We start from the raw sequence: 13,903 nt of genomic DNA, 5'->3' as shown, positions 1-13,903 counted from the left end.
AATGGGGTCATAATGTTAAAAGTTTTACTTCCCTGCTAATAAACAAACAAAACAAAAAACTATAGAAACCCTCACTGAATTTGTACTGGTTTCAGTGGTTATAATGGGAATTGTATTGGTTTTAATGGAAACTGTAATGGTCCCTGTGGGTCTCTACAGGTAATCTGTTGCCTTCTGTCAGTCACACGTTATGTCAAAACAGTTGTTTTTAATATATATTGTCGGCAGTAAACAAATAATTGAACAGGTTGGTATTTTTTTTTAATGCAACACTACAGTATTGCTGGAAGATACAAACTGTGGATCATGGACATGCCTTAAGACTTGTGATAAGATATTTTTGCCCGACCACCCACTCCTTTTGTCTGATGAAATAATAGATTTGTTTTAAGTAGGCCTATAGAAAAGACGATCAATCGATTAGTCGTTTTTTTAGTTACTGGTCGACAAGCAGTTACCCTGCTGAAAACAAAAATCAACAGAAACCATCACAGACATTCTAGTGTTTTCCACTACAAATACCATTACAAACCATTAAAACCGTTACCATTATTAGTCCTTAATGGTATCCTCTAGACCAGGGGTGTCCAATCTTATCCGGAAAGGGCCGGTGTGGGTGCAGGTTTTCATTCCGACCAAGCAGAAGCCACACCTGAGTCTATTGAAAGCCAAGATCAACTGATTAAACAGGTGGAATCAGGTGTGGCTCCTGATTGGTTGGAATGAAAACCTGCACCCACACCGGCCCTTTGCGGATAAGATTGGACACCTATGCTCTAGACATAACATGCCACCAGAAGGCAACAAATTACCAATATAACCCCAACGGTTTTCATTCAAACCAATACAATTCCCATTATAACCAATAAAACCATTACAAATTCTCTGAGGGTTTTAATTGTCTATATGGCAATCGGGGGTTTACATACAGTCTTAAAATTTATTTGAAATATTTTCTAGGTTTTCTCTATTTTGTTGTATGCAATAGCTCCATTAGGTCGAAAATACCTGAATGGATGAAGGATGAGTGTTGCTTTAAGGCAGCAGGGCAGAGAGCCTATCAGAGCCCAGCACTGCGTCTGGAGGAGTGGAGCAGCTCTGCCGCAGCTGAACCAAACCTCGCCTTTAAGCTGGAACAATCGAAACAAAAGGCCTGGGAGTCGAGCACGCATGTGAAAAGAGCCGAAGTGACGAGCAACATGACAGAAACGACCAAAACGCACGTTATTCTGCTTTCCTGCGGGAGCTTCAACCCCATCACAAAGGGACACATCCATATGTTCGGTAAGAGATGTCTGCTTCCTGAGCGCAGCCGCGGGGAGACCGTACACACCCTGCTTTTCTGATTGCTTCGATTGTTTGTTTGTTTGTTGTTTGTTTGTTTGTTATAAATATATATTTGACTTTGTGGACGGCACATTTCGAGATCAGTGAATTAGGTTTAATGGTTTGAGGAATCACTTGGCGGTGGTCGCTGTCCGAGTCCCGGTGCTGAAATGGGCGACGGCTCCTGACCCGCCGAACAGCGTCCGCGCAGAGGGATCATGTGGCGCAACTAGGCCTAGATGATTTATACTATTCATCATCACTAACACTTAAACGCTTTCCCCCCTGCTTGTTTTTCTCTTCACAAGCAATGAAGTCATTTATCTAGGATTAGAAGAAAAGGGTGGGCTTGGTCCCTTTTGAGTCTGGTCCTTCTCAAGGTTTCTTGCTCATTGCACAAATGTGATTTACACCAAATACAAAACAGATCAGCATTGTTTACAATAAATAATAATAATAATTCAAACCCTATTTTTGTCTAAAATGTTTACAGACCTTAGCGTCAGAGAGGTGACGTTCAGACCTCCCTGGAAATAAAATAAGCCTCCATTAACAGATCCTAATTGATTGATTTCCTCTCATGAGAGGATGAGTTGAGTCGGGTTCAACCGAAAGAGTCTGGTTCCTTTCAAGTTTTGTTTTGTTTTTTGTTTTTGTTTCTTCGTTGCCAGCATCTTACTCACCAGGGACCTAAATGTACCGTACAGTCAGATTTCTGTAAGCATGCCTCGGATAGGCTCTGTGCTTTTTTAAAAAAAAATACAAAGGAGATCGTTTGAATCCAACTTTATCTACTAAAACAAATTCCAAATTAGAAAACGTTGGCGTCACCCAGAGAGAAGTGACGTCCATTCATCACTGGAAATAAAATAAGCTTCCATTAACAGGTCCTAATTACAAGCCTTGGCTTACTGATCTCCTCTCATGAGATAAAAATCAACCAGAAGAGTTTAGTCTCAGTGAACCAGAAGTGTTGACTCCCTTTTGAGTCTTTTGTTGTTGTTGTTTGTTTGTTTTGTTTTTTTCATTGCCAGCACCACTGGCTTACTCACTAGGGAACTAAATAAACTGTACCTTCAGATTTCTGTAAACGTTCCTCGGATAGGTTCTGGCCTTTGATACATACAAAGCAGATCATTTGAATCCAACGTCATTTACTAGAAATTGCTCAAACTATTTTTGTCTGCGATGTTTACAAACCTTTGAAAAGTCCCTCTGTGTCATACTAAGAGAAATGACTTCCAGTCATCACTGGAAGTAAAATAAGCTGCTATTAACAGATCTTAATTACAAGCCTTAGCTTATTGTGTTCCTCTGATAAGATGTTTTTTTAAGAGCATGGGTTTGGGTCCCTTTTGAGTCTAGTTCCTCTCAAGTTTCTTTTTCCTTGCCAGCATCACCTCTGACTTGCTCACCAGGAATGTAAATGTACTGTCCATTTAGATTTCCGTAAACAAGCCTTGGACTCAGTGCTAGGGAAGTGGTGGCTCAGTGGTTACGATGTTGGACTTCTGATCGGAAGGTTGTGTGTTCAGATTCCAGCGCTGCCACGCTGCCTCTGCTGGGCCCTTGAGCAAGCTCCTTTGTATGAATGAGATGATTGTAATAATTGCTCTGCATGAGGGTGTCTTCCAAATGCCATACGTGTAAATGCTGTGATTATTAGCTCTGACCTATGAAAAATACAAAGCAGGTCATTTGAATGTCTGTCCGTTTGAATGATCATACCCTAATTACAAGCCTTAGCTTATTGATTTCCTCTGATGAGTTCGAATCACCCAGAAGAGGATGGGTTCTTTTTGAGTCTGGAGTTCTTCATTTCCAACATCACCTCTGACTGGCTCAGGGATCTACCATCCAGATTTCCAGAAAGCTGCTTTGTAACCATGCAAAATGAAATGGAGTGAAAGGAGAATGAAAGCTGCAGTGGCTACATCAGATGGAAAATGCTGCATTATCCCATCTTACGCCGTATATTCATTAAGGAAACTCTCATCGTAGTTGACCTGGCAGTTAAGATTATGCTGTCGTGACCAGAATCTTGAGATCACAGTCCAGAAATCTCTGACAGTCACCGTTGGTACACTGAATAAAGCTCTCAAATGCTAACTGGATACGATTGTGCCTCACTAATCAATAAAAAAAAACTACAGTTAGGAATTTGATGAGTACTGAGGTTTGGAGTAATATTGAAAGGAAAATGATCTTTACAGCCTGGAGAGTAGATATTTGGAGTCTTACCGTCCTCTTAGAAAAAGGTCAAATCTTTCAATTTTATATGTAGAATCCTACACCTGGAAAACCCTTAACCAAGGTAACTTTCAGAGTTTTTCATGGTAATTCATAGGGAAGCATCACAGCCATTTCTTCAGACAGAGTATTAGTATTAGTATCTTTTTTAGTACTTGTTGATAATGATACTGATACCAAAACAGATACGAGGACCTTAGTATTACTCACTCAGGGGCTTTACGGAACGTTTTATTTAGCTCTGTTTATGTTGGTTGCTGCTGGGTTCTGCTAGCAATGAACTCCTCATGCTGCGTTTTATGTTTATCATTTTATGCCTTTCAAATAGCTCCCGCAAAATCGAGTGTGAGGGCAGATGATGCTGTGAATTGCACCTTAGAACCTGGTGAGCAAGGGGGAAAGGAGGTGCAGGTATCTGAGTGCTCAGTCCTTGCAGAAACAAAATGCTCTCAAATGCAACCGCTTCACTCTAGCGACTAGCTTTGTTTCACGAGCTGATCCTGCTCTGCACACTCCGATCGGCCACCATCACACTCTGTATTAAAGGTACTGTTTAAGCAGTAACCATGAGATGTTTAATCAGCTTATAGGTATTGTAGGATGATACTTCTCTTGATATTTACGCCGGGTTCGCAGTCTGCTTTGCTTTGATTGCCTTCATTAATCATGCAATAAATCCAGATGTCTGCCATCATGTCATCTGCTCTTGAATCTTTAGCATGGCCACACACACTAGGCTTATATTACAGAGTACCACGTGGTATATGATGTTGGCATTGGAGCTTGTTGTTTAAGTAAATAAGCACCGTATTCGACTAAAAACCTATACCAGTATAAAGTATCGATGCATCTCTAATTGTTTTTTGCTGTGCATACTAATGTACTGGGAGTGTTTAAAACCCCCTTTTACAGGTCTCAGCGTGTCAGGTAGAGAGATATTCGGTAGTTGCCATGAAGGAAATGTATTTTAAGAGGCTATTAGGTCACTATACAGACTCCAGACATATTCATATTTCTAGCGAGTGCTGGGTCCTTGAGAAAAGCCTTACTCAGCTGTTTTGGCAGTGAATAAAAGTGTCTGCCAAATGCAATTTAATAAATACATTGCATGTACAGATTGTTTGGTGGAATATTTTGGGAACTAAATATAGGTATATGGTAGCCTAAGAATTATAAACCGTCCAAAATATATTACATAAACGCATTTGAAATGTTTAATGATAATTTGAGTTAAGGCTCAGATCTGAAAGGTCGTAGTCATTATAGGTTATAAGATCACAGGGGCTTGACTGCGCAAGTCCTCGTTCTGTGTTGTAGTTGAGGATCAGAGGGAATGTCAGTACAGCAAGGCCACTGAGTGCCGCAGCATTCATCTTCAGTTTGCGTTAGATCTTCGAAAGATCTCTGACCCACTTTTTAAAGCTCTAATGGCTGTGTACAGTGTAGAAGTAGAATAATTTTGCAGGTGGTTTAAAAAATATATCATATCCAAAGCTGAAGAAATCAAATATGATCAGTGTGCTCATTTACAAAGCACAAAATCTGATCTGGAATTAGATGTAGGGAAGAGTCTTCGTATGATGTAGAGGTCGACCGATTGCTGGAACTATCGCATCACACCGCCCCATGGTGGATTCCTTTCCTATAACTGCACAGCCCCAAGCATTTTATTCCATACTAAAAGGATGATAGCGTTCAACTGTGTTGTACCAATCATGTGACCATATCTGTTTTTCAGAAAAAGCCAGAGAGTTCCTGCAAAAGACAGGGCGCTTTATCGTGATTGGCGGGATCATTTCACCTGTACATGACTCCTATGGCAAAGCGGTAAGTGCCAGCTTGAAACTGAAGCGTGAATCAAATGTACAAAAATGAATCAGTCTGAAATGTCTGCAAAGGGGATCCAAATTAGAACCTTTTTACGGAGCTAAGAACCTTTTAGAAAGAGTGTAGTAATCATAATTCATAACAGTTATTGAATCATATGCTTTAACATGAATTACTAAATAATATTGTGCATCATTTCATTTAAGACCGTATTAAACATACAGTAATTACGCACTGGGTTGAAATATACACCAGTGTTTGATCTAGTCCTAATAATAAATCAAGATCTCTGGGGCTTCATGTGGAATTAATGAAAAGCTTGACCTATTTTCTGTCTCTCTGCGTACCAAAAAAAAAAAAAAAAAGCTTCCAGCCAGCAAAATATGGAGAATAAATGTTTTAGGAAAGAGTGTATGTACCCCTTGTGAGAAACGTTCTGCACTCCTGTTCTATGCATTAATAAGTGAAATCAAATGTGATGAACAGGAATGCACCTACAGACGCTTTGATTCGTTGGCCCTTATTCATCAGGGTTGCGTACGGACAACATGTGATCGTGAAACCAAGCGTGAGCAAATCCCACCGACAGTTCTTATTCACCATTCTCATGTCTAGCGTGTGCGGACGCTCAGACTCAGTGTTCGTCTCGTTAACATTTTCACAATCTGAAAAACGCAAACAAAATCAATATCAATATCATATATCAGTAATAAGTAGAGTAAATAATTAACTACAGTAGTACGTATTAGCCAATAGCGTGCAGATCATCACGATTGTGCGTGCAGGAACCTCGTACTAAAGCACAAGTAATGGGGTTTAGTGTCCGTATAATCTGTGAATGCAAATCAGAGCCTCAGAAGTGGGTCTCTATCACCTCATTAATCGTTCTGTTTAATAAGAGATGCATTTGAGTACAAGAGGTAAAACACACCACGCATGGTTTTATCTCCTGGTCATTTTCGTGGTCTGTTTCTCAGCGTTTGATTCATTTCTAAAATGAAATAAATAAATAAATAAATAGAGTTCTCATAACTGTGAAATTGGAAAAAGATTCAGTTTTCCACCAAATGATAGCCTTAAACTTTAGTACACTCGATTACGTTTTATAAAATAAAACAGTGCACACTTCCAAAGCACCTCCAACTCAGCTCCAGTGAAATGACATTTTATCCCCCGCCTTTTTTACTTCTTTCCTTGGATCCTGATAAGCTGCCGAATGTTGTCCTTGCTGACTCATCATTTGTGAGCGACTCATTGTTGGCTCTGTAGTTGCTGTACAAGAGTTTCATTCATCAGTTTTGCTCATAAGTCATTCCGTGTGTTACTCTTTTTGGTCATGTCATGTGGCGTCACCAGTCTCATTCATTACCGTGCTCATATTCCTGTTCAGAGTCGACAGCTTAATTTAGACCAGTATTTGCATGTGGAATGTTATGAGTATTCAGTGCTGGGTTATGCACCTGTTTAAATTGATCTGGGCTCCCTATTCGCATTTTTAAAATAACCTGAGTCCAGTTCACGCCACCAAGGTCGTCTGATTTTCCTCGAGTAGAAGAGTCCGAGACGGGGTTTTTCAACAGCGTCTAGACCATTGGCTTTAGACACAAGCATTTGCCTGAATAAAAAATGCAGACAATGAAAAAAAATGGGAATTAAAAAGGAATAAAAAAAAAGAAGTCATTCTTTAGTGTTTGCTCTGAAATATAATACAGTGTGACATGAAAATCTTTGAGATAACAAATATCTCTAATTAAGCAAAATCAGACTTGAAAAGGGATAATACTATTAATTAATCAATAGAATTAATGAATAGTGCCATATTTACGTATTTAATATTGGCCTCAAATATCATTCCGTAATCATTTTTTTTTTGTGTATTCATAACCCCAAATTTCAGAATGACGTTCTCAGCACACTCCGTTCACTTAAGAGAGCACTTAAGTCCGTAGTTACGTCTGAGGTCTGAATATTAATGAGGGTATTTTCGCTATTAAAGGGGTCGTATGATGATTTTAATAGAATAGGTTAACATGCTGTAATGTTCAAAAATAACATTATTTTTCACACACTGTACTTGATTGCAGTACCTCTATTCCCAGTCTGCCTGAAACGTTCTGATTGAGTTCCAGTTTCTCCAAAGCTCCTCCTTCTGAAAAGCCCAGAGTGTTCTGATTGGCCCGCTGAACCTTTGCGTTGTGACCTCAAGTGTGTGTCGGAAATGTAACGCCCCTCACCATAATCACGAGCTTCAGCTTCAAAGGCTTCTAAAGCGATTATAAACACGGTTAATAATACACATTAAAGGAAAAGTAAAACATCATAAGCATCATATGACCCCTTTAACTCCTTACTGTGTGCACTTAACTCTGAATACAGCCCAGAGTCTGCGCTTGATGTTTGCTTGCTGTTGCTGTCCTGCTTGTATAATGCTTGTGGGATTAACGTATGATCAACTGTTTCATCCATGTGGTTTCTTAGGGTCTTATTTCTAGCAGACACCGGCTCACCATGTGTCAGTTAGCCGTGCAGTCATCTGACTGGATCAGGTACATGTCAATGAGTCAGAACAACATCTGTTGTGAAGTTCTTTGTATTTTAATGTTTAGTAGATCATTTATGTGAGTAAAAAACAGACAAACGGCACAATACATGAACAAGATGGCTTCCGATGCCTTTCCCTTCGCAGGGTCGATCCTTGGGAATGCTATCAGGACACCTGGCAGACTACCTGCAGCGTACTGGAACACCACCGAGATCTCATGAAGGTCTGTGTCACAATTATACAACACTAACCAATTTATTATACGAACAAGATCATCAAATTAACATTCAACTGTCACTTTCCACTTTAACACTGAAGCGTTTAAACCGTCTCCTTGCAGAGAGTAACGGGATGCATTCTCTCTAATGTGAACACGCCCTCTACAACTCCTGTGATTGGCCAGCCCCAGAACACCACTTCTCCTATCTATCAGAACCGCAACACAGCCAACAAGCCCTCAGCTGGTAAGTGTCTTTCTAAACGCTTTGATTCAATTCATTTTGTTTTTTACAGTCGTTATAAACCGCATGGACAAAAGTTTATGGTAGTGTGTAAGTATACGGATGTGCAGTGTTAGAAGAATAGCATTTAGCAGAGAGTAGGATGGGAGGAATAGGCCGTCCCTCTCTTTGGACTGTTTGTGGAGTGAAGAACGATAGCATTCCCAATGATTTTAATGCAGAATAATTCTGGGGCTGATTTCTTTCTAGCCCAGATTAAGAGTTGTTTCCAGTGACAAAGGGAAATATTACCAAGATTTGTGGATTTCTAAAGATCACTTCGCTGACACAGGTATAACAAGTCCTCAGCAGTGATCGTGAAGAATAATATGAAGGCAGAATGAACAGAGATAAAGCAGATTATTTACTTGAGGACCCATTTTTCAAAATGTCTCTGGAGAAAGTAAAAATAAATAGATTAAGTACACATCGTCCAACTCAACGTACAAATGACACAAAAGAACAAACAACAGAACTGTAAATTTTGTGCTTCTTGATTTGTTTTATCTGTATTTGGATTTTTCACTGCCCATTACTGGCATTAATCAGGTGTATACAAACTGCATGATATATACTGTATGAAGCTGGTGTACGAGGTTAAATGTGGTATTTAAGCAAACAGGCGAAGGGCACCGCGTACACACATTCACTTCAGGGAGCATTGCGCAAAAAAAGTGGGACGTCGGTGCAAAAAAAAGAAGTATTTTTAGTCATATGAGCATAAAGCTCTTATGCCTAAAGCAATATTTATTTATTGTTTTACTTCTGATGGCAACACCACTGAACTGAACAAAACATTTTATTTATACCTATTTTGTCAATTTCACTTCCTCCTTGCATACAAAACAAGAAAAAAGAGGAAAATCCCCTCGTATCTATACGCCAATAAATAGAGGGGTCTGAAAGAGTGCAAAAAAATAAATAATAAAGTGCACTATTAGTAAAGTGTCTTCTTTTTAATAAAGCTTTGACGAGGTAAAAGGATTACGTGACTCCATGAGTTTGTCTCTATTTCTTTGTGCCAAGCAGCTTAAACAGCAAGTGTTTATGCAACACATCTAATTAGTACATTAATGGCTGTTATGTTAAATAAAGTTTATTAATTAAAGCGAAGCAAGTAAACTTACCTGTACACACTGTTGTTGACTCGTCTCTCCTTAGATACAGTGTTGCAATGGTGGCCCTGCACGCAATTCTCAAAACTCCAAAAGCCATTTATCGGTGGATCCGATATTACAAAACCGATATCTGATTATGGAAAAAATGCTTAAATATCGGGAAAAATATTCTAATTCTGAAAATCTCTAATTATCACTGTGCCACATTTTGCCCATTTCCCAAATGAAAAGCAATTATGTCTGTGTATTGCAGTGTACTGTATTTCACATTCTGTCCCTTGCTTCTATTTGGCATGGAATTGTCAACAGAAAATTTGGGCAGTTCTGTGATTAGTTTGTTTTCTGATTTCTCTCTCTCGCTCTCTCTCTCACTCATCCAGTTAAGCTGTGGGGAAAGATGAGTGAGAGTCTGGGCAAAATCTGCTGTGTTCGCCCACATGTGGAACGTTTCACCTTTGTTGGTGTGTACTACAAGATTAAGATATGATAAGATATGATATATATATATATATATGTCCATCCCACAATTATCCTACATTAGTTACAAGAATATTGGAGAAACTGCGTGCACGTTACATGAACATGTAATGACTCAGTCATTTCCACAACTGCTTTTCCTTCCTTTGAGCAGATGAAAACGCAAACCTCGGCACCGCAGTGCGCTATGAAGAAATCGGTGAGTGGATTTGATTTGTATTATCTTGTCTTGTTGATTCTAGATCATCACACAGCACCATAGTGAGTCACTGACACAATGATGATGAACAGATATGCACTCATTTTGCCTCCGAGTGTTCTCCTCACAAAGCAACAGACTTGATCATATTTAGTCTTAGTGTTTGGCCATAACGTGTGTTAGTCTCATGCGGTGTATTACCACTGCCTTCATTTGGTTGAATATATTTTTAATTATTGTTTACTTCTTGACATTATTTATTTTTATTTTTGTTTATTTACTTCATGACATTATTGATTTTTTTTTGTCTGACCTCAAGTATGGGCACTCCACACGAACTCCTATTTGGAGTTTGCCAAAAAGGCATATTCAGTGGAAGATGTTTCTCGGGTCTGATCAGACCAAAATGTAACCTTTGGGCACTGGCACAAAGCATTATGTTTTCTGCAAGACCAACACTGCTCATCACCCTAAGAGCAGCATTCCTTCAGTGAAGCCTGCTGGTGTCTGGGTATCATTTTACTCGATATCCAGACCTTCCTGACTAACTTTTTTTTGCAGATGAAAAGAAATACATGTCCTTACATTTGTGTTGTAGATGAGCGCTTGTGTACTTTTAATAAATCTGTAAATATGTCCTGTAAGTGTGCAAGACCAAAACCACAGCTGTAGGCTTTGGGACAGCACCTTAGTTCAGCTTCTTTAACAGTTAATGTTAGGAATTTACAGTGTACTGCTCAGTGAGTAAACATAAACATATTGTGTTACACAGTGTGACTGTATTGTGCTGTATTGTATAGAGTTGCGTATCCTGCTCCTGTGTGGCAGTGATCTACTAGAATCCTTCTGCATTCCTGGGCTGTGGAACGAGAGTGATGTGAGTGTCGTTAATACCCGCACACAAAAGATAGAGCTATACAGAGATTCAAGGTTTAGTTTTAGCATTTTTAAATCAGACCCTAGACCCATTTTTTTAATCTAACCCTAACCCTAGGTTGTATTGAGCTCCGTTGTTCCTTTCGGGAGGGAAATGCTGTGTCTATTCACCCCTTTGAGCTTTTCCTCATTTTGTAGTGTTTCAGCCTGGAATTGGGTATTTTGTGTAGATTCGTAATAAATAATCCCAACTCTATTCCATTTCCAGGTTGTAAGGGGGTGAATACTTATGCAAGGCCCTGTATTACTAGCTACAATTATACACTGAAGTAGATACATTTCCAGATTGTAAAACATTTTGTACGGGGTGATTTTGCAGATGGAGGTGATTGTAGGTGACTTTGGGATAGTGGTGGTGCCTCGGGATGGAGCTGACACAGAAAGGATAATGAATCACTCCTCGGTACTGCGTAAGCACAAGGTAATGAGCTACAGAAGCTACCTGAACCATCATAAGATCTTCAGACATTTGGGCTTGTTAGAATATTATTTAGGTATTATTCTCCTAAAACTATATACTGTCATAGACTGTCCTAAACACAGTGCTGAAGCAAACTGATGGCTTCTTTCCTATGACAGGACAACATCACTGTGGTGAAGGATGACATGAACCATCCGATGTCAGTTGTCAGTTCAACTAAGAGCAGGTGAGGAATTTCACACATTTTCCTCATCTGGCTTTGCATTAGGCCACACCGCACCACCCCATCATTGACTACTGTCCCACACCAGCATGTCCACAAGTGTTTGATTCTTCTTGTACCACAGCACTGTGGATCAGCGCTGTTGATCAGAACTACAGTCATTGTGCTATTATAAGTCTATAAAGTCTATTTGTCTACAAAAAGACATCAGTGCAAGGAGGCGTGGCATGTTCCAGTTCATCCCAAAGGTGTTCAGTGGGGGTGAGATCAGGGCTCTGTACAGGAAACTGGAGTTATTCCGCTCCATCCTTGGCAATCCGTGTCTTTATGGAGCTTGCTTTGTGCACAGAGGTATTGTCTTGCTGGAACAGGTGTGGGCCTCTTACTTACATGCTACAAAGACATTTCAGACAATTCTTACTTAAAATACCAACTTTGTATTAACAGTTATGCACTCATACACATATGAATGTAATTGTCAGATCTCCACATATTTTCAGCCCTCTAGTGTAAGGTATTGAATATTTTAGATGTCATGGAACCACGAGATTTCATTTGGCACACCTGTAACACATCATCAGCACTGATTGAGAAGGTACATGTGAAATACTGTCATGATGTAATGAAGGAGAGCGAGGTGGATTATTTACTCTCATTCCCAATCCTTCAAAAATGGCGACAGTGTTTTTCTGGTTTGAACGTAAGTGCTGTGTTTACCATTTTTATGTTTACAATGTTTTCATGTTACGTTTACAAGTTTTCACGTTTACAACGTTTGGCATTCAGAGGAAATACGGAATGAACCGGGTAGAGCACTACGGACTTGAAAAAATCGAAATCACAAATTCAGCTATGTGACCTTGTGATATGTTGCATTTATTGTCGAGCTATTGATCGATAGATTTTCAAACCAGCCCACACTTTTGATCGATTGTGATGTCCACCCTCTTTGATTTCCTTTGCAGAGCGTCTGTGTAACTGTATTAGTGTCTACAGTGTAACGTTCACCTTTCTTCTGTAGACTGGCGCTCCAGCATGGAGATGGCCATGTGGCGGATTACCTGAGTCAGGTTGTGATCGACTACATCCTGCAGAACCAGCTCTACATCACCGCCTCTGGATAGGAGAGAGGATGCAAGTGGACGCCTCTCTTTAAGCTGCCCCATCTGTCTCCCTGTGTGTGAATAACAGTGTAATCCTGCCGCACTCTACCACTGCTTTTTCCATATAGAGGAGCATTACCTATCTGTCATCCTTTCTAACTGTATCATAGTGACTTGTCAGGAGTAAGGGTGCGCTGCATTGTGCCGAACGGAGCCACCCTGTACCAGTGCGGTGCAAGGAGATGGAGCAGGTGAAAATAGTGGTCTAATCAGGTGAGGGAAAAGGATGTTTAAAGAACAGAAATCGGAAGAGAGTGTGAGTAACACAGGAAATGTTACCGGCGTGAATGTTGGCCTTGCTGTCAGTTTGATACCGTCTTTTCCTCTAATTGCATGTCTAGTCTTTCTTTTACCGCACGAGTGCTTGAATAGCCTTGTAGACAGTAGTCTGCTGTGACAGTGTTTGCAAAAAAAAAAAACCCCAAAAAAAGTGCTTAGGCGCATCTCATCTCTAACTTCATTTTCTATTTAATTCTGTTTATGACTCCGTGTACAAAGGAATTTGGATTGCTGTCATTTTTGCAACTGGAAATATTATGCTGCACTGTTCTTGTCTTCACTGTATATTCATGCATATGTCATTTGTATTTGGTTGCACATTAAAGAATGGCCTTTCCTTTTGCGCAGTACTTCTAATAAGGCTTGTCTTTGCTTGCCGAAAAAGCCTAAGAAGCTGTTAATACGTTTTCCGTAAAGACAAATCACTGCCGTTACTCTGTATAGTTCGTGGCTGCCATTTTCAACTTATTTTGACTCTGTAAACGTAGACACACCTACAGGCTCTCCTCTTGCTTCCAAACTCTTGAGTTGGGTTTGTCAAAAAAAACAAACACTGGGTACCTGATTCCAACTGGATTTCGATGTCTGGAAATCATAAGCACTTTTTTGAGTCGCTTGAGAATGAGTGATGCAGTGAATAAA

General features: G+C 39.8%; 1 protein-coding gene across 1 annotated transcript; it reads left to right on the top strand.

Moving 5' to 3' along the window:
* The first annotated feature begins 975 nt into the window (after positions 1–975).
* On the top strand, positions 976–13,611 carry nmnat2 (nicotinamide nucleotide adenylyltransferase 2). The gene is made up of 11 exons (XM_017471377.3): positions 976–1,284; positions 5,315–5,403; positions 7,882–7,949; positions 8,090–8,168; positions 8,286–8,409; positions 9,944–10,024; positions 10,195–10,239; positions 11,040–11,116; positions 11,495–11,596; positions 11,755–11,822; positions 12,841–13,611. The coding sequence occupies exons 1-11, from the start codon at positions 1,017–1,019 to the stop codon at positions 12,941–12,943; spliced, it is 1,104 nt and encodes a 367-aa protein (XP_017326866.2). The 5' UTR covers positions 976–1,016; the 3' UTR covers positions 12,944–13,611.
* Positions 13,612–13,903: the final 292 nt, after the last annotated feature.

The sequence above is a fragment of the Ictalurus punctatus genome, chromosome 7, assembly GCF_001660625.3.
Source record: "Ictalurus punctatus breed USDA103 chromosome 7, Coco_2.0, whole genome shotgun sequence".
Taxonomy (NCBI): Eukaryota; Metazoa; Chordata; class Actinopteri; order Siluriformes; family Ictaluridae; genus Ictalurus; species Ictalurus punctatus.
Note: the sequence above shows the minus strand (reverse complement) of the source record. Positions and strands in the feature narration are given on the sequence as shown.

Bases quoted from the DNA above. Each gene is read 5' to 3' on its own strand.
- nmnat2 (XM_017471377.3), top strand. From the start codon at position 1,017: ATGAAGGATGAGTGTTGCTTTAAGGCAGCAGGGCAGAGAGCCTATCAG. The intron at 10,240-11,039 runs GTGAGTGGATTT...TGTATTGTATAG, and splicing joins AGTGCGCTATGAAGAAATCG to AGTTGCGTATCCTGCTCCTG. The intron at 11,823-12,840 runs GTGAGGAATTTC...TTTCTTCTGTAG, and splicing joins GTCAGTTCAACTAAGAGCAG to ACTGGCGCTCCAGCATGGAG.